The following is a 26008-nucleotide window of genomic DNA, read 5'->3' as shown; positions in this document are numbered from 1 at the left end:
GCTTCAGACTCGTGCTTCTTACCCGGCCATTAGCAAGCCACGCCCCACAGAGAGATTACTTTTTTAAGAAGAGGTTGTCCAAATAGTGGTCACTTTCTTTAATATGCCAGGCCTCATCAGATTTCAGGAATTGCATAGCTGGCAAATATAGAATAGGAAACTGACAAGGAACCTCTGGTTCCATTTACTGTTCATTTACGGTGCTCGTCATTTCCTGCAAACTGTGAGATTTGCACAATGACAGCGTCCACTCTGCTGTCGACTCAGATCAGTAATAATCAGCTGGCAACAGAGTGGCGTCAATATCTGACAGAGACCAGTGACATCACTAGCGGGGGGGCGGCACTGGTTTCCTTCATGCCGAGTCAATCGCGACAGCAAGATCTAGCGGGTTAAAACACCCCTTTTAACACTATTGGCCCTTCAAGATTGTAATCGCTTGTGGCGATAGTTGCCATAGCACCCTGAGACCATCTGATGACCTCAAGATATGGTGACCTGTTAGAACAGTGCCTAACAGTCAGAGTCAGTGAGACACTGACAGGTTTAAGGCACTGCAATACATGAGAACTGCAATGCATGAGACCAACAAAGTAACAAATATCCATGTTCCTGCGTGGGACAAAGTGGAAAAGTAAAAAAAAAGTTAAAATACGTAAAAAAAAGTTCAAAAACACAGGAAAAGAAACGCACTCAAATCACAAAGAAATGTTTTGCCACTAAAAATGCAGAATTTGCATTAAAACGAAAATAAGCAACGTTCACATAATTGGTATCGACGCATCAAACTGACACACAAGCATTTTATAAAAAGTGCTAAAAAGACATGTAAAAAAAAATTGTAGAAATGAAATGTCAAATAGTTTTACAAAAAAAGCCCTAATCTGGCTTATTTGGCAAAAAATAACAATAAAAGGTTACAGCTCTCAGAATATGGCAATGGAAAAACAAATTTGTTTTTGAAAAATATTATTTTTAATGTGTAAAAGTAGCAAAGCATAAAAAAATGTATAAATCTGGTATAGCTGTAATTTTACAGATTCGAAGAATAAAGCTGTCTTATTTTGAAAGATGCAAAATAAAATAAAAATAAATGTCTGAATTACTATTTTTTTCATTTTGCATCTGAAAAAAAGTGATAAAAAATGTTATTAACCCAAAAATAGTACTAAAATAAATATTCAATGCATAGTGCAACAATTAAAAATAAAGCAGTCTTGATGAACCACACAAAAATAAAAATAAGGACTATTCTTGGCTCATTAAACCTCCTGAAAATCGTAATAATCATCAGTTCACATTTATCCTGTGCTTTACGCTGAGCGCCTAAAACAGGGTCTCCGTGTGAATCCCAATAAATAAAATTCAGACAATTTCTAAGTTGTATTGATTACCAGAGCCAGTCAGCCTGGGGCATGCATGTAAAAATTAAGATAGACCAAAGTTATTCCACAAACGTTTATTAATGATCGGCAAACAGAAGTTTCAAATGCAGTCATATATACAAATGTTAATAAGACTAGACACCTGGCTGATTTATAGGTGTTTTTTGGGTGCAATTTATATTTTAGAATAAAAACATTTATTGGTAATTGCAAATCATTTTTAATTCATTATTTAGGGTTTGAAATTTCTCTCCCATTCTAATGTATGGCATGTTACTTGACTATAATTGCTGTATGCTTTATTACACATTTGTGTTATTGACAAGTAAAGTGGCAAAAAGGTAATGGCTACTTCCTTATGTGAACTCTCAGATGCTTATTAAGAGCTGATTTTGCAATAAAAGATTTGCCACATTCTGAACATGAATATGGTTTCTCCCCTCTGTGCCTTCTCTCATGTAGTTTAAGTAATGATTTATGAACAAAACATTCCCCACATATACAGCATGAATACGGCTTCACCCCTGTGTGACCTCTCAGATGTACATTAAGAGTTGATTTTGCGGAAAAACATTTTCCACATTCAGAACATGAAAATGGTTTCTCCCCTGTGTGCTTTCGCTCATGTGATTTAAGATCTGATTTCTGAACAAAACATATCCCACATTTAAAGCAGGAATATGGCTTTACCCCTGTGTGATGTTTCTGGTGTCTATTAAGATGTGTCTTTTGCTTGAAAGATTTCTCACATTCTGAACAGGAATATGGCTTTTCCCCTGTGTGAATTCTCTGATGGCTAGCAAGATCTGATCTATGTTTAAAACATTTCCCACATTCTGAACATGAAAATGGTCTCTCCCCTGTGTGCCTTCTCTCATGTGATTCAAGTTCTGATTTCTGAACAAAACTTATCCCACATTTAAAGCATGAATATGGCTTCACCCCTGTGTGACATTTCTGGTGTCTATTAAGATGTGTCTTTTGGTTGAAAGATTTCTCACATTCTGAACATGAATATGGCTTTTCCCCTGTGTGAACTCTCTTATGGTTAGCAAGATCTGATCTCTGTTTAAAACATTTCCCACATTCGGAACATGAAAAGGATTTCTCCACTTTCTCATTTATAACAACAGAACTTCTGTCTGGAACAAATATCCTATTTTGAGAAAATGAATATGAAGTCTCTCCCATTTCAATCCTTTGATGTTCATCATCCTTACTTTCAATTTGAATTTGCTTAACGGTCTGTAATGAATCAGGAACGAAGAGCAGTTGGACAGGGTAACATACTTTATATACACTGTGAGGTACTAAGGGTATCGATGGGACAATGAAAGGCTGTTCATGTGTATTCTGTGTGATACCACGGTCATCCGCTGTAAAATTTGTAGATATCTCATGTTTTTTTGTGGTTCTGATAGGTTCACCTACCAAAAATAAAATTAAGATTTTCTTTTAATTTTGGTTATATAAATTTAAATATATTAGTATTTTATAACAGTTACCGTATTTTTCGTTGTACAAGACGCACCGGATTATAAGACGCACCCCACATGTTGCGAAAAAAATAAGTATAAAAGGGGGTCTGTCTTATACTCCGATGGTGTCCTACCGGAAAGGAGGCAGTAGCGGTGGTGGAGCATGGTCACAAGAGGCGGGGCGGTGCTGGAGTAGGTCCATGCAGGCGCTGCGGCGGGTGTCCCAGATGCTCTGTCGGCAGTGCAGGCTTCAAAGAAATGGTGCCCGCAGTTGGCTCGTGCACAGAATGAGCTCTTGGCTCAATGACAAGCCGAGATCTCATCTGCGCACGCACAACCTTCGGGCGCTATTTCCCTTAAGTTCGCTACTGGGAAATAAATGGTCCGGAGGGGGCGCTTGCGCAGATAAGATCTTGAGCCAAGAGCTCCATGTGCACATGCGCTGACTCCAGGCACCATTATGTGAAGCCCGCACTGCTCCTAGAGAATCTGGGCCACCCACCACACTGCCCTGCTCCACACAGCCAGCACAGCGCCCGCAGCCAACACAGCGCCCATTCTCCACTTCCCAGTAAGCTACATTCGGATTATAAGACGTACCCCTCATTTTCCTCCCAAATTTGGTCTTTCAGTTTCTAAATGTGGTTCTGTGAACGTAGCCTCAATTTGAAAACAACCTGGTAGATCATGAGGTTAGGCCACTAGACTAAGATCCAATCCAGGATAGCAAAGGCAGCAACACCGTATCTTCATTTGTGTTTTGTTTTTTTTATTTTTTATGTTACTTGTGGGCTACCCCATTTGCCTTTCCTCACCTCCCCCCTATGCTGTACCCGATCCACATGTAACCCAGACAGCACACGAACAGCATGAACTTGTATACTTACCTGTCTCCGGTGCTGCTGTTACTCCCGGGTCCATGGTCAGTGCAGTGAATATGCATGAGCATAATGAGTGGGACCCGGAAGCGCCGGAGACAGATAAGTATAAAAATTATTATTAGTTTATTTTTTTTAAGGGACAGGTGTTTTCTCTGGTACGTGTCACATGGATCACATCAGTGTGCAGTCTGTATGACACCTGTGCTGCCTGCAGAAAAAACGGCCATGTCACTGTGTGAAACAAAAGTATGAATGCCTTGATTATTATCCAAAATCCATAAAAAACTGCATTGCTAATCCAAACTACTCAAGACCCCCATTGACTTCCATTATACTCGACTTGCGCCCATCAGAGCATCCAATTGTTCATTACGAGTACCGAGCATGGTAGTACTCGCTCATCACTACTGTACATACTATCACATACTTCTTTATGCTGTGACATTAAACCATGACACTGACACTTTTCACTGTCTCCTGAGTCCTATAGTGCAGGCCCCAATTACCACCTCAGATCTCATAATCTGGCCAATGATTTTAATTTAAAAAATTAGATCATATCTGACAGGAAATTTTCTCCCAATTCTCTAATATCATGCATTCTTGTCTTTCCTGCATTTCATCAACCTAACTTACTGTCTTGAACCAGTCACAGAAGAAGTTACCTAGCTCCTCGCTTCCTTTCGCCTTACAACCTGCACCAGATTATTCCCTCTCACCAGGGTCAGAACAATCGCAGTTGTAGGGATCACGACTGCGATCGGGGGTCCAGTGGGCCCGTCGGCCCCAGCTGGATGTGGGTCCGAGAGTGTAGATCAAGCCGAAATACACACTGCTGGCCAAACAGAAGCCAGTAGCATTTATCACAGTCCAGGTGACTGAGGGCGGCGCATGACAATGAAGTCATGCATTGCCACAACACGGACGCCAATGAAAGCTTGCGGCTTCTGATCACTAGCTATACAGGAGGACGCCGCATGACATGGGAGCCAGGGTGGGGGAAGTACAATGGGGTTTTTTTGTGTTAAAACAGAAGCATATTTACCAGGAGAGGGATAGTATATACCAGAAGGGCCCCAGGAGCGGGACAATATTTACCAGGAGAGAAACAGTATATAGCAGGAGGGCCCCTGGAGTGGGACAGTAAATACCAGGAGGGAGAGAGTATATTCCAGGAGGGAGGCAGTTTATACCAGGAAGAAGACAGTATATACTAGGATGGGCCCTGGAGGGGGACAGTATATACCAGGATGGGACAGTATATCCCAGGATGGGCAAAGAAGGGGGACAGTATATACCAATAGGTGGACATATATACCAGGATAGGGGAAATATATACCAGGAAGGAGCCCAAGCTGGGGTACATTAGAACCGGATAGTGGACATTACTACATAATGTTGGAGGAGCACAACTTGTATGTCTTCATAGGCTTTAGAGCTGGCCAACATGTGGGGGGGGTCCAGTTCCAACTTTTGCAATGGGGCCCATTGAACTCTAGTTACGCCACTGCCTGTCACCTCTTCCAGTCCCTCTCTCTGGCTGTCACCACCCACCTAGCTAAAATATTTAATCTTTCCCTTTCATCCGGTATCTTGCTATCTGGCTTCAAATTTGCCATTATACACTCATTACTTAAAAAAACATCTGAACATCTGTCAGCCAGAATTGCGCTGCTAAATATATCTTATTTCCCCTTACGTTATTACTCTCACCCATTAAGCTCTACACAGTTCTGCACCTCCCTACATCTCCTCTCTCGTCTTTGTCTACCGCCTTCTCTGTTTCACGAATTGCCTAAAGGCTACTTTACACACTGCAATATCAGTCCCGATATCGCTAGTGTGGGTACCCGCCCCCATCTGTTGCGCGACACGGGCAAATCGCTGCCCGTGCCGCACAACATCGCCCAGAGCCGTCACACATACTTACCTGTCCGGCGACGTCGCTGTGACCGGCGAACCGCCTCCTTTCTAAGGGGGCGGTCCGTGCGGCGTCACAGTGACGTCACTGAAGCGTCACTGAACCGCCGCCCAATAGCAGCGGAGGGGCGGAGATGAGCGGGACGTAACATCCCGCCCACCTCCTTCCTTCCGCATTGTGGCCGGGAGGCAGGTAAGGAGAGCTTCCTCGTTCCTGCGGCGTCACACGCAGCGATGTGTGCTGCCGCAGGAACGAGGAACAACTTCGTTACTGCTGCAGTAACGATTTTTAAGAATGGACCCCCATGTCGCCGATTAGCGATTTTGCACGTTTTTGCAACGATGCAAAATCGCTTATCTGTGTCACACGCAACGGCATCGCTAATGCGGCCGGATGTGCGTCACTAATTCCGTGACCCCAACGACTCCGCATTAGCGATGTCGCAGCGTGTAAAGCCCCCTTAAGACTAACAACCTTAAAGAAGTTGTCCAGTTACCAAAACTGATTTTTTTTTTTTTCTGATAAATCTTGCTAATATGTGCCCCTCAACACATCTATTATGTTTTTTCAGCAAAATTACCTTTCATTGTGCACTAGCAGCACATGCTCATTGCTGGCTCCAGCTCTGATGGGGTTAATCTCTCCTCTGACTTCCTGTGTTCAGTTCCTACAAGTCCCAGAATTCTTTGTGGCTCTAGGGCGGTGTCTGGCTTATCTAACACACCCATTGTGTCTAATACACCCACTCTGCTCCCACCCAAACCCTCCTCCCTGCCTCTTCCCTGTGGATGTGCACTGAGATCAATTACACAGAGACAGCAGCAGCTCTACACAGCCAGGGGAAGAAAGTGTGTGTGCGCGTATATTCAGTGTATGTGTATGTGTGCGCGTATATACAGTGTATGTGTGTATATATACAGTGTGTGAGTGAGTGTGTATGTGTGTGTGTATGTCATACTCACCTGTCTGCAGGGTCCGGGTGCCATGCCTGCTTCCAGCCCCTGTCTCGGTACCGCCGCTCTGGCTGTGTGCAGTCTCCCCGGGGCACGTACGAAGCTTGCAGGACCTGGCGGTGGATCACCTGATGCAGTCACCTGACGCATCAGCTGATCGATTCTCGTGGTGTCGCCGGCTTTTTCGCGCCCGGCCGGCTATCAGCTGATCCTGCCGTCAGGAGACTTCATCAGCTGATTACCGGGCGCTCCTGCAGTGATGGGCCAGGATCAGACTCCGCTGCAGGAGCTGCCGGTAATCAGCACAGACGTGAGGATTTATTTATTTTTTTTTTTTTTGCACTGATGCATCAGCTGATTGTATAATCGGCTTTTATACAATCAGCTGAAGTGTGATGTGATTCATGTAGTGACACATCATCTGATCGCTTTGCCTTCCAGCAAACCGATCAGATGATATTGGATCCGGATTGGACGGCGCGGGACCCTAACCCAGGATTACTGCGGAGGGGGGTTTATTTCAATAAAGATGGAGTCACTAATTGTGTTGTGTTTTATTTCTAATAAAAATATTTTTCTGTGTGTTGTGTTTTTTTTTTTTTTATCATTACTAGAAATTCATGGTGGCCATGTCTAATATTGGCGTCACACCATGAATTTCGGGCTTAGGGCTAGCTGATAATATACAGCTAGCCCTAACTCCATTATTACCCGGCTAGCCACCCGGCATCAGGGCAGCTGGAAGAGTTGGATACAGCGCCAGAAGATGGTGCTTCTATGAAAGCGCCATTTTCTGGGGTGGCTGCGGACTGCAATTCGCAGTGGGGGTGCCCAGAAAGCTTGGGCACCCTTCACTGTGGATTCCAATCCCCAGCTGCCTAGTTGTACCCGGCTGGACACCAAAATTAGGCGAAGCTCACGTCATTTTTTTTTTTTTTATTTCATGAAATTCATGAAATAATTAAAAAAAAAAAAAAGGGCTTCTCTATATTTTTGGTTCCCAGCCGGGTATAAATAGGCAGCTGGGGGTTGGGGGCAGCCCGTACCTGCCTGCTGTACCCGGCTAGCATACAAAAATATGGCGAAGCCCATGTCATTTTTTTTTTCTTTTTGGGTAAAAAAACTGCATACAGTCCTGGATGGAGGATGCTGAGCCTTGTAGTTCTGCAGCTTCTGTCTGCTCTCCTGCATACACTAGTGAATGGAGGATGCTGAGCCTTGTAGTTCTGCAGCTGCTGTCTGCTCTCCTCCATTCACTAGTGTATGCAGGAGAGCAGACAGCAGCTGCAGAACTACAAGGCTCAGCATCCTCCATTCACTAGTGTAAGCAGGAGAGAAGACAGCAGCTGCAGAACTACAAGGCTCAGCATACTCCATCCCGGACTGTATGCAGTTTTTTGCCAAAAAAGAAAAAAAAAATGACGTGGGCTTCGCCATATTTTTGTATGCTAGCCGGGTACAGCAGGCAGGTACGGGCTACCCCCAACCCCCAGCTGCCTATTTGTACCCGGCTGGGAACCAAAAATATAGAGAAGCCCCTTTTTTTTTAATTATTTCATGAATTTCATGAAATAATTTTAAAAAAAAAATGACGTGAGCTTCGCCTAATTTTGGTGTCCAGCCGGGTACAACTAGGCAGCTGGGGATTGGAATCCACAGTGAAGGGTGCCCAAGCTTTCTGGGCACCCCCACTGCGAATTGCAGTCCGCAGCCACCCCAGAAAATGGCGCTTTCATAGAAGCGCCATCTTCTGGCACTGTATCCAACTCTTCCAGCTGCCCTGATGCCGGGTGGCTAGCCGGGTAATAATGGAGTTAGGGCTAGCTGTATATTATCAGCTAGCCCTAAGCCCGAAATTCATGGTGTCACGCCAATATTAGACATGGCCACCATGAATTTCTAGTAATGATAAAAAAAAAACACAACACACAGAAAAATATTTTTATTAGAAATAAAACACAACACAATTAGTGACTCCATCTTTATTGAAATAAACCCCCCTCCGCAGTAATCCTGGGTTAGGGTCCCGCGCCGTCCAATCCGGATCCAATATCATCTGATCGGTTTGCTGGAAGGCAAAGCGATCAGATGATGTGTCAGGTTAAACTATGTGAATCACATCACACATCAGCTGATTGTATAAAAGCCGATTATACAATCAGCTGATGCATCAGTCGAAAAAAAAAATAAATAAATACATACTCACTTATGTGCTGATTACCGGCAGCTCCTGCAGCGATCGATTGGACAGGAGTATGATCCTGTCCCATCGCTGCAGGAGCTGCCGGTAATCAGCTGATGAAGTCCCCTGATGGCAGGAGCAGCTGATAGCCGGCCGGGCGCAAAAAAGTCGGCAACACCGCGAGAATCGATGAGCTGATCCACCGCCAGGTCCTGCAAGCTTCGTACGTGCCCCGGGGAGACTGCACACAGCCAGAGCGGCGGTACCGAGACAGGGGCTGGGAGCGGACATGGCACCGTGACCCTGCAGACAGGTGAGTATGACATTTTTTTTTTTCTACTGTTCACTTTGGTTTTCGCCGCTGCCTCCACCTCCCGCCCAGACATGGCGCCGCACGGAGCTGACATGGCACCGGGCGGGTTGTGGACGCAGCGGTGACGGTACCGGGAGGATTCATGCTTCTGTGTTTACCAACAGAAGGAATCCTCTTCCTGTACACGTCACTGTAGTACCCACCCCTTGCGTTTATAGCTGCGTTTTTAGTCATAGAAACGCAGCTATATGCGTTTTTCATTGCGTTGTTGAACATCTCATTGAACTCAATGGGTGAAAAACGCAGTGAAAAACGCAGAAATAATTGACATGCTACATTTTTGTGGTCAACACAAAAACGCAGCTACAAAAAAACGCTGTCTGCGGACAGCACTTCTGAAAACCCATAGACATTGCTGGGGAAGCAATGTCACTGCGTTTTCAGCACAAAAATGTGGTAAAAAACGCCGCAAAAAACGCCTAGTGCGCACAATGGCATAGACTTTACTCGGGAAGCAAAGTCATGCAGTTTTCTGAGTAAAAACGCACCATAAAAATGCACAAAAACGCCACGAAAAACGCACTGTGTGAACTTACCCTTAGTTGGTGACATGCAGCATCGCAGGTGACAGAGCAGAGCAAGTTGGTGACATGCTCTGCTCTGACACATAGTGTGCTGCATGTCACTGTATCCACTCTGGGACTTGTTGTGCAGGTGACCGGATGCTATGTCACTAACTGTCTCCACTGTGGTACTTGTTCTGCAGGTGAGAGTGTATACAGTTGGTACTATGCAGCAGAAATCACAGAGTGGAGACAGTTATTGACATGTAGCATCCGGTCACCTGCACAACAAGTCCCAGAATGGAGACAGTGACATGCAGCACACTATGTGTCAGAGCAGAGCATGTCACTGTCTCCATTCTGGGACTTGTTGTGCAGGTGACCGGATGCTACATGTCACTGTCTCCACTCTGGGACTTGTTGTGCAGGTGACAGAGTGGAGCAGATTGGTCCCATGCAGCGTCCGGTCACCTGTGCTGCTGGGGGGAGTATATGATCACACTGCCGACACCGCCCGCTCTCCTGACAGCTGAGCACAGCGGGCGGGTGGACAGTGTGATCACATACTTGCGTGACAGGGGGGATTTCAGTGGAGGAAACCCCCCCTGTACTCCACACTGGAGCCCATACCTCCCACAGCTGAATGCTGGTAAGCGCGCGCTCTGCCTTCACCGCTCCACACACTGGTGTCCTCCGGATCCTCCCCTCGATACTGGGCTGTGATGTGCGGTAGTCACCGCCCACAGCCCAGTCAATCACTGTGAGTGGCGCCGGCATCCTGTGACGTACCAGTCTTGTTTGAGAGCCCGGAAATGCCGGGACGTCAGAGGATGCAGGCGGCCACAGCTCCAGGGAGTCATGTGACTGGCACTGAGCGTGCAGGATATCGCCGCTCAGTGCCAGAAATGGAAACAGAAGCCAATGCAGAAGATGCAGACAATGGTAAGTGAGAATCATTGGGGAAAAAAAAAAATGGGTGAACCACCCCTTTAATAATCTGAACCTTCCACTGCTATTTGCAAGACTTCTCTCATGCTGCCCTAATTCTTTGGAATGCACTACTCCAGACAATTTGATTAATTCACAGTAATCCCAGTTATAAACATGCATTTTTTACACTGTCCCACTATTATACCTGATGTAACACCTATACCGACATCCCCGCTGGAGGAGAGGGACAGGACAGCGAGGAGACACCGGTATGGGCATTACACCTAATTAATCTAATCATGTCCTCATAATTTGGTCCCTCATATCTTCTGTTTACGCACAGTCCATGCAGTTAATAGCACAGTGCTAGTGAACAGTTCATGCAGAATTATTTGAATACACTATTTATTATCTTGATGACTGGACCACACGTTTTACCATTTTACTTTCGTGTCTTACCTATTTCCTCATAGATTGCAAGATTGCGAGCAGGAACCTCACTCCTCTTGGTATCTGTTGAATTATGTGTTACTCTGATATCGTCTGTATATGTCTCCTCTGAATTGTAAAGTGCTGAAGAACATGTTGGCCCTATAGAAATAAAAACTATTATTATAGCCATTCCAATAGCCTGCAAAATGGCTGAGAAAAATGATATGATCATATTTACAGACTCACTACATACAGAATATGGGTGAGTGAAAATTACATCAACTTAGCTTCACCGCAGCAATTATTATTAAAGAAGTTTATTTATTCCTGTTACCTGGTGATGTGAGGAGCTGGGTAACCTCCATCATGACTGGATCCTCCATCATAGCGGGATCCTCCATCATGACGTCTTTGTATAGATCTTTGTGTCCTTCTAGATACTCCCATTCCTCCATGGAGAAATAGACAGCGACATCCTGACGCCTTATAGGAACCTGACACATACAATGATACTATCATCCCCCGATCCCTTCATAGCATTACTGTATAATGTCCCAGTATTCCCAACAGTGTCACCTCTCCAGACAGCAGCTCAATCATCTTGTAGGTGAGTTCTAGGATCTTCTGGTCACTGATGTCCTCATGTATCAGGGGGTGAGGTGGAGGCCCCGTGATTGGGCTCAGGGGTCTTCCCCGTCCCTCAGACACAGGGTCCTGACAGGGCTCACTAGAGGTCTTCTTCACTACTGTGTAATCCTGGTTATGGAGAGACACATTAATAAATCTCACTACAGACATTTCCAGAGTCCTCACCGCTCCAGTTCTCTCCATCTGTTATTCCCATAGATAAGAATGATGTAATGTGACGTCATCAGAATCTCTCACCTCTCCAGTAAGACGGAAGAGGATCTCTAGGGTGAGGTGTAATATCCTCTTCGCTATTTTTTTCATGTCTTTATTCATCCTTGATGGGTCAATCAGCAAAATTATCTTATAGAGAAGATCTCCACTGAGAGGATCCGATTTTGTAGGGACCTGAATGGAGAGAAGATGAGTTGATGTAAAATCCTAAGGAATGACATGTTAGAATAATACATTAGACCATCATGGGTCGGAATAGTCACACATTAAACATACTGGCATCACTGGTATAACAATTGACTTATTTGCAGTAATGTAATAAAAAATTGAAGAAGGCAATTGGAATCTATCGTAGTTGACTGCTTTGTGGTGCCTGACTGAAATATGCGGATATTGGCAAAAACTATGTCCGAGAGATAAAATTATTAAAGTTAATTGCTCCGTCAGTTAAAACTTCCAGGGCTTTGAAACGTAAACCCTGGCGAAGCCAATGATGGTAGGCTGAAATGCAACGTCAACATAGCCTTATTCGTTCACTTTGGAGAAGAGCAAGTCTCATGAAATTTTTTTCCGATAGATTCAATTTGGTCCAAAAAAAAAAAAGTCAAAATTGAAAGTGTCCCAATTATTACGATAATACATTTATTACTCTCTCCAGAACCTAAATAATAAGAGTTATTGAAGGACTTGACAAATAATAAAACATTACAATGTGTTCCAAATTATTATGCAAAAAATATATTTTTTCATATTTTCCTAAATTAACTTAATGAATTGCAGTCATTGTTATTTTCCAGTCATCTAATATTCGAGTATAATTGTAATGTTTTTGATCAAACTGCCTATGAAAACAGTATATTTTTAAAAATAATAAACACTCAAAATGCATGTTCCAAATTATTATGCACAGCAGAGTTTTCAACCTTTTTATTTTTATTTTGAAAAACAAAATGGTCAGTTGTGAAATTATAAGCATTATCAGCTTATTACAAAATGAAATCAAACAGTTTTCAAGTCAAAACTTATTCTAGGTGATGTTACATTTGCACATAGTACTTCTTGTTTGTAAGAAGCTTCTGAACTCTCTCATCCATTGAATTTGTCAGTTTTTAGATGGTTTGTGCTTCAATTGTTTTGCATGTGGACAGAATACCCTCCCAGAGCTGTTGCTTAGATGTGAACTGCCTTCCGCCATCATAGACACTCCTTTTGATGATGCTCCAGAGGTTCCCAATGGGGTTGAGGTCAGGGGAACATGGTGACCACACCATAAGTTTGTCCTCTTTTATGCCCATAGCAGCCAGAGATGCAAATGTGTTATTTGCAGCATTATCATGCATTAAAATGATCTTGCTGCGGAATGCACGGTCTTCCTCCTGACCCATGGCAGGAAATGCTGTTTTAGAAACTCCACATAGATTATGGAGTTCATCTTTACCCCTTGTGGGATCCTAAAGGGGCCGATAATCTCTCTCCCCATGATTCCAGCCCAAAACATTACTCCACCTCCGCCTTGTTGGCGCCTTAGACGTGTTTTTATGGGGTCTCCATCAACCAGCCATCCTCCACTCCATCCATCTGGACCATCGAGCTTTGCACGGCACTCATCGGTGAAAAAAACAGTTTGGAAGTCAGTCTTCATGTATTGTTTGGCCCACTGGAGTAGTTTCTGCTTGTGTGCAGTGGATAGAGGTGGTCGACAGGATGGCTTACACACAGCTGCAAACCTCTGAAGGACCCTGCATCTTGTTGTTCGGGTGACGTTGGAAGCACCAGCTGCTTCAAAAACGTGTCTGCTGCTATGACAAGGCATTTTAGCAGCTGCTCTTTTAACCTGACGCAATTGCCTGTTGGAAAGAGTCCTCAATTACTCCTTATCAGCACGCACACGTGTTTGCTGTGAATCAGCTACATACTTCTTGATTGTGCGATGATCACGATGAAGTGTCTTGGCAATGTTGATTGTAGTCATGCCTTGACCTAAATACTCCACAATTTGTTGCTTCTCAGTAGCCGACACATCCTTTTTCTTTCCCATTTTGTCAAAAAATGTAGGCTGCTTAATAATGTGGAACAGCCTTCTTAAGTAGTCTTGCCTTTATTTGAACACACCTTCCAAACTAATTTGCACAGGTATCTGCAATTGCTTTCAGTGATATAAAGAGCCCTGACACACATCACCATCAATGAGCTTCAATGACAAACAAAAAATGTCTGACCTTATCACTCCTAAACTCTTTTTGCATAATAATTTGGAACACAGTGTATGCTCACCTGTCCTAATCCCTCACCTGCCTCATGTCTTACCAGAAAAGCACTGGAAGAAGCAAATACTGGTGCTGCTGACTGGAAATTGCGGAAGCATAGGACAGGAAGTTCAGAAATGAATGTTGAGCTGCCGATGAGAGCAGAGAAACACTGAAACGGCTTGAGAGCAAACAGGAATGCCGAGGAGACGGCCTGAGGGCAGAGAGGAGCGCCGAGGAGACGGCCTGAGGGCAGAGAGGAGCGCCGAGGAGACGGCCTGAGGGCAGAGAGGAGCGCCGAGGAGACGGCCTGAGGGCAGAGAGGAGCGCCGAGGAGACGGCCTGAGGGCAGAGAGGAGCGCCGAGGTGACGGCCTGAGGGCAGAGAGGAGCGCCGAGGAGACGGCCTGAGGGCAGAGAGGAGCGCCGAGGAGACGGCCTGAGGGCAGAGAGGAGCGCCGAGGAGACGGCCTGAGGGCAGAGAGGAGCGCCGAGGAGACGGCCTGAGGGCAGAGAGGAGCGCCGAGGAGACGGCCTGAGGGCAGAGAGGAGCGCCGAGGAGACGGCCTGAGGGCAGAGAGGAGCGCCGAGGAGACGGCCTGAGGGCAGAGAGGAGCGCCGAGGAGACGGCCTGAAGGCAGAGAGGAGCGCCGAGGAGACGGCCTGAGGGCAGAGAGGAGCGCCGAGGAGACGGCCTGAGGGCAGAGAGGAGCGCCGAGGAGACGGCCTGAGGGCAGAGAGGAGCGCCGAGGAGACGGCCTGAGGGCAGAGAGGAGCGCCGAGGAGACGGCCTGAGGGCAGAGAGGAGCGCCGAGGAGACGGCCTGAGGGCAGAGAGGAGCGCCGAGGAGACGGCCTGAGGGCAGAGAGGAGCGCCGAGGAGACGGCCTGAGGGCAGAGAGGAGCGCCGAGGAGACGGCCTGAGGGCAGAGAGGAGCAGCGAGGAGACGGCCTGAGGGCAGAGAGGAGCGCCGAGGAGACGGCCTGAGGGCAGAGAGGAGCGCCGAGGAGACGGCCTGAGGGCAGAGAGGAGCGCCGAGGAGACGGCCTGAGGGCAGAGAGGAGCGCCGAGGAGACGGCCTGAGGGCAGAGAGGAGCACCGAGGTGACGGCCTGAGGGCAGAGAGGAGCGCCGAGGAGACGGCCTGAGGGCAGAGAGGAGCGCCGAGGAGACGGCCTGAGGGCAGAGAGGAGCAGCGAGGAGACGGCCTGAGGGCAGAGAAGAGCAGCGAGGAGACGGCCTGAGGGCAGAGAAGAGCAGCGAGGAGACGGCCTGAGGGCAGAGAAGAGCAGCGAGGAGACGGCCTGAGGGCAGAGAAGAGCAGCGAGGGGACGGCCTGAGGGCAGAGAGGAGCAGCGAGGAGACGGCCTGAGGCAAACAGGAGCAGCGAGGAGACGGCCTGAGGGCAGACTGGAGCAGTGAGGAGATGGCCTGAGAGCAAAGAGGAGCACAGATGAGATGGCCTGCGAGCAAAGAGGAGCACAGAGGAGATGGCCTAAGGGCAGAAATCAGAACAGAGGAGACAGCCTGAGGGAAGAGAGGAGATCAGTGCTGATGAGTGCCAAGGTGTTGGCCTGAGGACAGAAAGAAGCGCCAAAGAGGCTGCCTGAGGGCATAAAGGGGCACCGAGGAGGCAGAAAGGAGTGCTGAGGTGATGGCAAGAGAGCAGATAAACACTGTTTAAATGATAAAAGGTCAATGAGTACACATCCTGAGCGTGGACTTCTAAAAACAAGAACTAAGGTGTGAAACATGATCGTAACCTTGAAAAAGTTGAGGAATACGTGCTCGGTATGTGACAGAGAAGGCAGGGACATTGGACCAGTGAAGAATCCAAAAAAGATCTTTACTGGGACTGGGAAAAGAGAACACCAGACATAGATTTGGTGCCTTAGAGTTTGCAATGTTAACGCAACAAAAGGAAGATTTGGGGCGCCACCCGGTAATCAGTTGCCAAGGAATGTGCAACAACAGTCCTTAAACTAAAATCTAGCAGGGTGGGCAGGATATTACAATCCGACGTGGCAACTGATCTCCAATATCTAGCAGTCAATACAAGGGCACTAGGATATGGCTACAGCAACAGATGAGCCAAGATCCTAATCTGCATGTGCACCACCAAGGCACCACTTTCCTTAAGGCAGCCGGGAGATTAATGTATGCAAGTGTGGCGCCCCTGAGGCTTCAGTCGCCACAGAGTATTGCACCCAAATTGGGTGTAATGCTAAACCCGGATCCTGAAGAGGTCAGTCCCGGTTTCACCACATTTCACACAAATACACACCAGGTTGCCCTGTTCCCACTGGGGACTGGGCTAGGGTAGGGTAATAAAGGGGTCGCCGACAGAGAGGCATTTACAGGATGCCCTCAACAGGAGCCCCAGTCCCACTAGTTCAGGACCTGGGAGGGGGGGAGGTGCTGCCAGCAGGGGGAGTCAGGAGCCAACACAACAGTTAAGGAGTTCTCCAGCAGGAGAGGAAGGGAGCAGTCGCATCTACAGGTGATCGGGTGGGAAAAGGGAGAAGTTCACACGATTGCCGTGGGGAGAGTGAACCTGCTCCCCACGGAATCGACGCCACGGAGGGCAGGACCCTAGGGAAGATCATACTTCACGTTGGTTTTCCAGAATCTGCCTGGACGGGGAAAGTTTCAAGCTTCCCTGACCACACAGCGCCCGACAGCACAGTGCTATATAGGATCCTGGGTCTCGCATCAAGCCGGACCCCATATTGGAACCGTGGCACCTGCATATAGGGACAAGAGTACATCTCAGAAAAACCCGGGTCCCCATGTAGCTTCAAGCCAGGTGATCCACAGACAGGTGTTACAAGGAGGAATCCCACCGAACACTCAAACTGGACTGATCTCTAATGGGTCTGGGTTCGACGGAGCCCATCATAGCAAGTGACTGTTATTACCCGGGTGAGCAGCACAGCACTAAAAGAGAGTAAACAACCTGGAACTGCAGCCATAGACTCTGACTCTTTATTACCAGGACTGCGGCTCCGCGCCGCCATAACTATTCCCATCATCATCTTCCCCAGGGTCCGATTCGCCTGTGGGGAGCAATACCATCCATTGCTGCTACTACCATGTGCCCAGGAGGACAACGACAGCAGCAGCGGCTCATTCCCTGGCCGCATACCACAGGTGGCATCACAACATTCGCCTCACTACTGCCCCCATCGTCCTATCCCCAGCCATCTAATGTACGCGTCGTGGCAACGGATCCGGGCTAGGCCGCCAGTGATGATGACAGTTGATGGCCCGACAATGAGTAGGTTAAATGCCTGCTCTGTGGCACTACACATGCGCCAACACTGACTCCACACACAGCCATAGCTCCAGAGGATCAGCATATGCAGAAAGCAGGATGACTAAGTGCGCAATTGGGATGGTGAAATTCCACCTCTTTTCTACTGTTTTTTTTGCTCCTTTCATTCAATCCGTGCCCTGGTCTAACTTTGGTGATCATACACAAGAAGGGACAAGCAGAAATTCTATTTTTCATGTGGTTACTGACAAATGCAAAATTAGCGATTTTTGTGACCAAGGTCCAGGAGGACCAAAACGTCAAATATTTCAATTGTCGCCATTCTATCCTCAAATAAATTTCACCTTATTTTTGCATTGAAAAATTTCTGTCTTCTCACTATTGTATGCCTGTAAAGAGTGTGAAGTATTATTTCTATGTAAATATTACTGACGCCTGCAACCAGATCGATCTGCCAAAGAATGGCGCCGACACTGAACTTTAAACAGCAAGAAGATACTTACACTAGAGGCAGCTGAGGGTCCATGGCAGAGATGAAGTACCCTACCAACAGTCCCGTCCCTATGCCCAAACAGCTCATTGCTGGAAACTTCTAATGGTTAATAAAGAATAACCAGGCTCCGGCTTTCTACAGTGAAGGCACCAATTATATTAAAGGAGTTTTCTACTACTATTATGAGCCCCTTTCGTATGTTCTAACTATTCCTAACTACCTCTTCCTTAATATTCTTCTGTTAACTACCCTTCTCCTATAAGCTGATCTCTCTGCAGCATGCATATTCTTATGTTGATGTTTTAGCTTTGATCCTTCCATTCTGAAGACTGGAATCGTACTAACTGAGAAGGGCAGGACACTGGTGATGGCGGGGCCACTCATGCCCAGATGTACGGTAATTTCACTCTCCTCTCAGTCTACTTTACAGTGCAGTGCTTTCATGTGACAAAAGCTGGAATGGGATATACTATCTAATGGTCTGCACATTACTTGTAAGTGATGCCACCGTTGTAGTTCCCCCAATATTTTACCTATCAGGGGGGTGTAGTTAGTTGAATAGAGTTGGTCTGGTCTCCTTCCTATCTTTATCCCCAAATACGTTCTGTATGACTTTGAGACAAGTAGTTCCAGACCCAGCTTCCCGCATTGCTCCTGAGGTATTTTGTCTCCTAATTCTTGAGGTTTGCTTTTGTTTATGTTAATCCTCTAGCATAAATATTCCCCGAATTTCTGAATAAAGTCAAAAGATGATCCTCAGCTTTTCTAATGGTCTTGACATATAAAAGTATGACATCATCCGCAAAAAGAGCAATCTTAACTTTACCTTTGTCTACTCTGATTCCATCAAATAGATCTGACTCCTCCATATATCTAGCAAGGTTTCCATGGCCAGGTTGAATAGCAATGGCGTCATTGGACATCTCTGTATGGTTCCCTTGTGCAAGTGAAAAGGATAAGAGAGGAATCCTGGTGTATGTACTTTAGCTCTAGGACTATTGTAGACCCGTCCAAAAATGTTCTAAACTTGCCTTTTAAATTGAACAAGTCCAACGTCGCCCCCAACCATTCCCACCTTACGCTATCAAATGCTTTCTCTGCATCCAGGGTTAGGAGGGCTCGTCTATCTCCTGAATGCTGTCATCCTATCTCATCCAACACTGTCAAGACTTTTCTTAGGTTTTTAACTTCAGTTATTCTGTTATTTATTATTCAGTTATTCTAACAAACCCCACCTGATCAGGCTACACGAATTGAGGGAGCACCATTGCTAAGCGGTCAGCCATTATTTTGGACATAATCTTTTGGTCTAAGTGAAATGGGCCTGTAGGAACCAGCCTCCAAGGGGTCTTTACCCTGCTTTGGAATTACAGTGGAACCTTGGATTACGAGCATTATTGGTTCCTGTAGTGTGCTCTTAAACCAAGTTAGGCTATGTGCGCACACAGCGTTTTTTTCGACGCTGCGTTTTTGTGCCTTTTTCGCTGCAGAAACACAAAAAAACGCACGAGCGGAAAAATGCACCGGTAAAAAACGCATGCGTTTTTACCGCGTTTTGGTGCATTTTTCGCTGCGTTTTTGTGTAAATCATATTTGATTCGAATAAAGAACATGTTTACAAGTTATAGGATAGGCAACATATGATATACAGTAGAATAACTCAAATCTTGGAGGTAATAAGTAATACAACACTTTTCTACTTGCATAATAATTCCTTTGATTACACACTTCAGGTCAGACAATCATCACCCATGTAATAGCTTTGCTTTGGAGATGATGCCCACTGGGTGACCAACAATCCGACCACCATACAAAAATGTATGCAGCCTCGTTTAGAAACGGGAGGCAACGTAGATGCACAAAGTCCCTTTTCGCTGCGTTTTTGATCACTGCGTTTCGCTGCGTTTTTCCAATGAATTGCATGGGTGAAAAACGCAATAAAACGCAGGAAAGAATTGACATGTCCATTTTTTTTTTTTAGCTCAAAAACGCAGCTAAAAAAAAAAGTTGTGAGCAGACAGCAAAAATGAAAAGTCATAGACTTTGCTGGGGAAGCAAAGTCATGCGGTTTTGAGCCCAAAAACGAACCCGCAAAACGTGCAAAAACGCTCAGTGCGCACATAGGCTTACTCTTATATCAAAGCGAATTTTCCCATAGGGAATAATTAAGACGCAATTTGTTCCACAATCCAAAGATATTTACTGTATTTATACAAACTTATTACAGTAATACAAAATAATGTACTGTATTCATATAAAACTATTACAGTACACTAATACAAAATACTGTACAGTGCAGTAAAAGCATAAAAAGCAAATTAAACTGCAGGTTAGCTTACAATAGAATCGTTGGTGTGCGAGAGGTACAGTATAAGCAATGTGCTGGCTGCACTGGTTAGCCTAAAAAGAGTACAATACTGTATCCACAAATGCAAAATGATAGACATGCTATATAGTATATACTGTACTGTATAATGGTATACTGTGTACAGTATACAGTACATATGGACAGAAAGTTACCTCCAGAGCAGGTCAGGGCGTGGTGAAAGGACAGAACCGGAAGTGTGCAGTGAATATTTGCTCTTATTGCAAAGCATTGCTCTTAAACCAAGTTAAACAAATTTAAAAAGCTTTGCTTGTCTTGCAAAATGCTCTCAATCCAAGTTACTCTTAATCCAATGAGTCTGGAATAATCTGGAATATCTTAATCTGGAATATCTCCAGTTGTCAAAATGTGGTTATAGTAAGTAATCAATACCGAGGAAACTTGTTCGTTGATTGCCTTATAGAACTCCCACTATACCCATCAGGGCCGGGTGCCTTCCCATTTTGAAGATGACTTATTGCTGGTACTGTGAAGGCAGAGTTTTATTAGCATGGATCTGCATAAAACCAAGGCAAAGGATTTGCATAGAACGAAGGCAAAAACCGTGCAAAAACGTCGTGTGAACATAACCTAAGTGTTATTGCCCCCAGCGCCCAGTAATGGGGAATCTCCACATACCTCCTCCTGCAGAGCCGCACACTAGATATATGGCTGCTCTGTGCTTACAGGACCTGTGATGATGTCACATGGAGGGGAGGAGTCAGGGGTCACATGATCAGCTCCTCAGTGTATGCAGGACTCTGCTGTGCTGGGTGTCATGGGGCTGGATGAGGGGAAGGTTATGTGTGGGGTCAGGAGAGATGTACAGTGTGGATGTAGCAGAGCCGTGTGTGTACGAGGTGTGCAGAGCAGAGCCATGTGTGTATGAGGCGTAAGGAGTGGAGCCGTGTGTGTACGAGGTGTACGGAGCGGAGCCGTGTGTGTACGAGGTGTCCGGAGCAGAGCCGTGTGTGTACGAGGTGTACGGAGCGGAGCCGTGTGTGTACGAGGTGTACGGAGCGGAGCCGTGTGTGTACGAGGTGTCCGGAGCAGAGCTGTGTGTGTATGAGGCGTAAGGAGTGGAGCCGTGTGTGTACGAGGTGTACGGGGCGGAACCGTGTGTGTACGAGGTGTACGGAGCCGTGTGTGTACGAGGTGTACAAAGCGGAGCCGTGTGTATACGAGGTGTACGGAGTGGAGCCGTGTGTACACGACATGTCCGCAGCGGAGCCGTGTGTACAATGTTTACAGACCGGAGCCACAAGTAGTATGGAGTGGAACCTTATGTGTACGACGATGCGGAGCGGAGCTGTGCTCAGAGGATGTGTGTGAATCAGGGTGTATCTGTAATGCTCTCAGCGGTTGGTGTTGTTGAGGCAGTAAGCAGGAGTGAGCCCACTAGACCAGACGGGGGACCTGGGCTGTCATGCTGGAAAACTCAGCCATGACACATCTTCAATGCTCTTACTGAAGGGAGGAGGTTGTTGGCCAAAATCTCGAATACATAACCCCATCCATCCTCCCTTCTATACAGTGCAGTCGTCTGTCCCCTTTGCAGAAAAGCACCCCCAAAGTATGATGAATCCACCCCAAAGCTTCACGATTGGGACTATGTTCTTGGGCGGGCTTTGCACGTTGCGACATCGCAAGCCGATGCTGCGATGTCGCACGCAATAGTCCCCGCCCCCGTCGCAGGTACGATATCTTGTGATATCTGGCGTAGCGAAAATTATCGCTACGGCAGCTTCACATGCACTCACCTGCCCTGCGACCGTCGCTCTGGCCGGCGACCCGCCTCCTTCCTAAGGGGGTGGGTCATGCGGCATCATAGCGACGTCACACGGCAGGCGGCCAATAGCGGCGGAGGGGCGGAGATGAGCAAGATGTAAACATCCCGCCCACCTCCTCCTTCCGCACAGCAGCCGGCAGCAGGTAAGGTGATGGTCCTCGCTCCTGCGGCTTTATACACAGCGATGTGTGCAGCCGCAGGAGCGAGGAACTACATCGTACCTGTCGCTGCACCATAATTGTGAAAAAGTCGGAGCCTGCAACGATGATACGATAACGACGCTTTTTCGCTCGTTAATCATATCATCTAGCATTTACACACTACGATCTCAAAAGTGACGCTGGAAGTGCGTCACTTTCGATTTGACCCCACCGACATCGCACGTGCGATGTTGCAACGTGCAAAGCCGCCCTTAGGGTTGTACTCAACCTTTTTCTTCCTCCAAACTCGGCAAGTGGAGTTGATACAAAAAAGCTCTATCTTGGTCTCATCTGACCACATGACAACTCCCATGACTCCTCTGGATGATCATTGCCGAACTTCAAACAGGCCTGGACATGTGCTCGCGTGAGCAGGGGAACCTTACATGCCCTGCAGGATTTTAATCCATGATAGCATAATGTGTTTTTACTGTAATCTTTGAGCCTGTGGTCCCAGCTCTCTTCAGGTCATTGACCAGGTCAGCCAATGTAGTTCTGAGCTGATTCCTAACCTTTCTCAGAATCATCCTTACCCAACAAGGCAAGATCTGGCATGGACCAAGTAAGATTGACAGTCATCTTGTGTTTCTTCCATTTTTTAATAATCGCACCAACAGTTGTTGCCTTCTCACCAAGCTTCTTGCCCATTATCCTGTAGCCCAACCCAGCTTGTGCTGGTCTACAATTTTGTCCCTGGTGTGCTTAGGTACGTATTTGGTCTTGGCCATGGTGGAGAGGTTGGAACGTGATTGATTGATTGAGTGTGTGGACAGGTGTCTTTTACACAGGTAACATGTTCAAACAGATGCTATTAATACAGGTAATGATGCAGTAGGAGGGCTTCTTAAAGAATATATAACAGGTCTGTGAGAGGCAGAACTCTTGCTGGTTGGTGATCAAATACTTATTTCATGCAATAAAATGCAAATTAATTATTTAAAAATCATACAATTTTCTGGATTTTTTAGGGGAGTTCTGTCTGTGACAGTCGAAGTGTACGTACGATGAAAATTACAGACCTCTCCATTCTGTGTAGGTGGGAAACTTACAAGATCAGCAGTGTATCAAATACTTGTTTTCCCTGCTGTATGTAATGGAAAAATAAAGTTATGGCTCTTGGACATTATGATTACTGAGAACTAGGCTGGCTTGCTAACGGAGAGAAATCAATTATCACTCCAAAACAATAAATGTTTTAGGATATAATATAAATACAGATTTGTTCAGTCAACAGCCATTAAACTTAATGGGGTTGTCCACTACTTGGACAACCCCTTTTAAAGAAAGTAGTCCCCCTAAAAACTCTGTACACTCATCTGCCGTACTGGCACCAGGTCTCTTGGGGCTCACGTGACATTGGCAAAATAATCAATGGCTGCTGCACTCTCATTTCCTCCCTTTGTTCGAGGTTCACGTATTCATATATGGAGTAGAAAAGCGGAAGTAGAGAGAGCGCCTAATAGTGTCCACTGATTAGAGGGACTACTTTTTTAAGAAGTTGTATAAATAGTGGACACCCTCTTTAATGTGCCAAACCTTGTTAGATTTCAGGAATTGCATAACTGGCAAATATAGAATGGGAAAAAGGCAAGGACCTCTGGTTCTATTTACTGTTAATTTACTGTGCTCATCCCTCCCTGCGAACCATGCTATCACAATGTCCACTCTGCTGTCGACTCAGATCAGTAATGGAGTTGAGCGAGTACCTAACTCAGGGGTGGGGAACCTTTTTTCTGTCGGGGGCCATTTGGAAATTTCTACCAACCTTCGGGGGCCGCACAAAATTATCAATGTTTAAATGACCCTGCTATATTGGGTGAAGCAATTAATTAACTGGGGGCATGGGGCTGGGGGCACAGACACCACACGCGGGGCTGGGGGCACAGACACCACACGCGGGGCTGGGCGCACAGACACCACTGGAGGGGCTGGAGGCACAGACACCACTGGAGGGGCTGGAGGCACAGACACCACTGGAGGGGCTGGAGGCACAGACACCACTGGAGGGGCTGGAGGCACAGACACCACTGGAGGGGCTGGAGGCACAGACACCACTGGAGGGGCTGGAGGCACAGACACCACTGGAGGGGCTGGAGGCACAGACACCACTGGAGGGGCTGGAGGCACAGACACCACTGGGGGGGGAGGCACAGACATCACTGGGGGGGGAGGCACAGACATCACTGGGGGGGAGGCACAGACATCACTGGGGGGGAGGCACAGACATCACTGGGGGGGGCTGCACACAGGACTGGGGGGGGCAGCACACAGGACTGGGGGGGCAGCACACAGGACTGGGGGGGGCAGCACACAGGACTGGGGGGGCAGCACACAGGACTGGGGGGGCAGCACACAGGACTGGGGGGGGCAGCACACAGGACTGGGGGGGCAGCACACAGGACTGGGGGGGCAGCACACAGGACTGGGGGGGCAGCACACAGGACTGGGGGGGGGCAGCACACAGGACTGGGGGGGGGCAGCACACAGGACTGGGGGGGCAGCACACAGGACTGGGGGGGCTGCACACAGGACTGGGGGGGCTGCACACAGGACTGGGGGGGTGCACACAGGACTGGGGGGGTGCACACAGGACTGGGGGAGTGCACACAGGACTGGGGGGGTGCACACAGGACTGGGGGGGCTGCACACAGGACTGGGGGGGCTGCACACAGGACTGGGGGGCTGCACACAGGACTGGGGGGGTGCACACAGGACTGGGGGGTGCACACAGGACTGGGGGGGTGCACACAGGACTGGGGGGTGCACACAGGACTGGGGGGGTGCACACAGGACTGGGGGGGTGCACACAGGACTGGGGGGTGCACACAGGACTGGGGGGTGCACACAGGACTGGGTGATGGGCTGCACATAGGATTGTGTGGGGGTGCACACAGGACATTGGGGGGCTGCACACAGGACTGGGGGAGGGCTGCACACAGGACATTGGGGGCCACACTGCGCTGAGAGTTTCATGCAACTCTGGGGGAGAGGGTTTACAGAACTGGTGTGGGGAGGCACAAAGCATTGGGCAGGGCACATAGCAGCAGAGGGTCGGCGCTGGACTCACAGCAGCATTGCACTCACATCACCGGAGTGCAGGAGCCGGACACACTGCATCAGAAGGAGAAGGCAGGCACTGATCTCCGGAGGGCAGGGGGCGGACACACTGCATCAGAAGGAGAAGGTGGGCACTGATCTCCGGAGGGCAGGGGGCGGACACACAAGGCTAGAAGCTGTGAGGCTGCTGTGGACCCGCCCACAATTGGCACTGGCCGACGGGAGAACACATTGCAGCACAAACAGCAATGTGTGGATTTAAAGGGCCGGCGGCAGCAAACTGCGGTGACAGCACCAGCACTGCCTCCCCCGGGAATCTGTCCGGGGGCCACATAAAAGGTCATGGCGGGCCGCATGCGGCCCGCGGGCCGGAGGTTCCCCACCCCTGACCTAACTAGTCATACTCGCTATACTGATAACGAATGCTGTCTAATACCTGCGTATTCAATCTGAATAGCATCTGCAATGCAAGTCAATGGGGAAAAAGTCGCAAAGTAAGAAGTAACCCAAATGCTGTACTCTTCATGCGAGAATGAAGTGCAGAATTCAGGTTACTCATTGCATTGAGTATTCCCCATTGACTTGGATTGCACATGCTATTCGGAATGAATGTGCAAGTATTAGACAGTACTCGTTATGAGTATAGCCAGTATGAATAGTTAGGTAGTCTCGCTCAACTCTAATCAG

General features: G+C 47.4%; 1 protein-coding gene across 1 annotated transcript; it reads right to left on the bottom strand.

The window, feature by feature from the left end:
• Positions 1 to 1475: 1475 nt before the first annotated feature.
• Positions 1476 to 20972, bottom strand: LOC142310438 (oocyte zinc finger protein XlCOF8.4-like). Its single transcript, XM_075347963.1, has 6 exons — positions 20915 to 20972; positions 11924 to 12073; positions 11615 to 11794; positions 11373 to 11532; positions 11066 to 11197; positions 1476 to 2812 (listed from the first exon to the last, which is right to left on the bottom strand). Exons 2-6 carry the CDS (start codon positions 11999 to 12001, stop codon positions 1734 to 1736), a joined length of 1629 nt encoding a protein of 542 aa, XP_075204078.1. The 5' UTR covers positions 12002 to 12073; positions 20915 to 20972; the 3' UTR covers positions 1476 to 1733.
• Positions 20973 to 26008: the final 5036 nt, after the last annotated feature.

The sequence above is a fragment of the Anomaloglossus baeobatrachus genome, chromosome 5 (assembly GCF_048569485.1).
Source record: "Anomaloglossus baeobatrachus isolate aAnoBae1 chromosome 5, aAnoBae1.hap1, whole genome shotgun sequence".
In the NCBI taxonomy this organism is placed as follows: domain Eukaryota; kingdom Metazoa; phylum Chordata; class Amphibia; order Anura; family Aromobatidae; genus Anomaloglossus; species Anomaloglossus baeobatrachus.
This window is presented reverse-complemented; position numbering and strand designations above follow the sequence as displayed.

What these genes read in the sequence shown, in the direction of transcription:
- LOC142310438 (XM_075347963.1), bottom strand. Translation starts at nt 12,001, where the DNA reads ATGAATAAAGACATGAAAAAAATAGCGAAGAGGATATTACACCTCACC. An exon ending in TCTTCCGTCTTACTGGAGAG is followed by an intron (nt 11,795 to 11,923) that starts GTGAGAGATTCT and finishes CTCCATAACCAG; the next exon opens with GATTACACAGTAGTGAAGAA. An exon ending in CCAGCTCCTCACATCACCAG is followed by an intron (nt 11,198 to 11,372) that starts GTAACAGGAATA and finishes TTATTTCTATAG; the next exon opens with GGCCAACATGTTCTTCAGCA.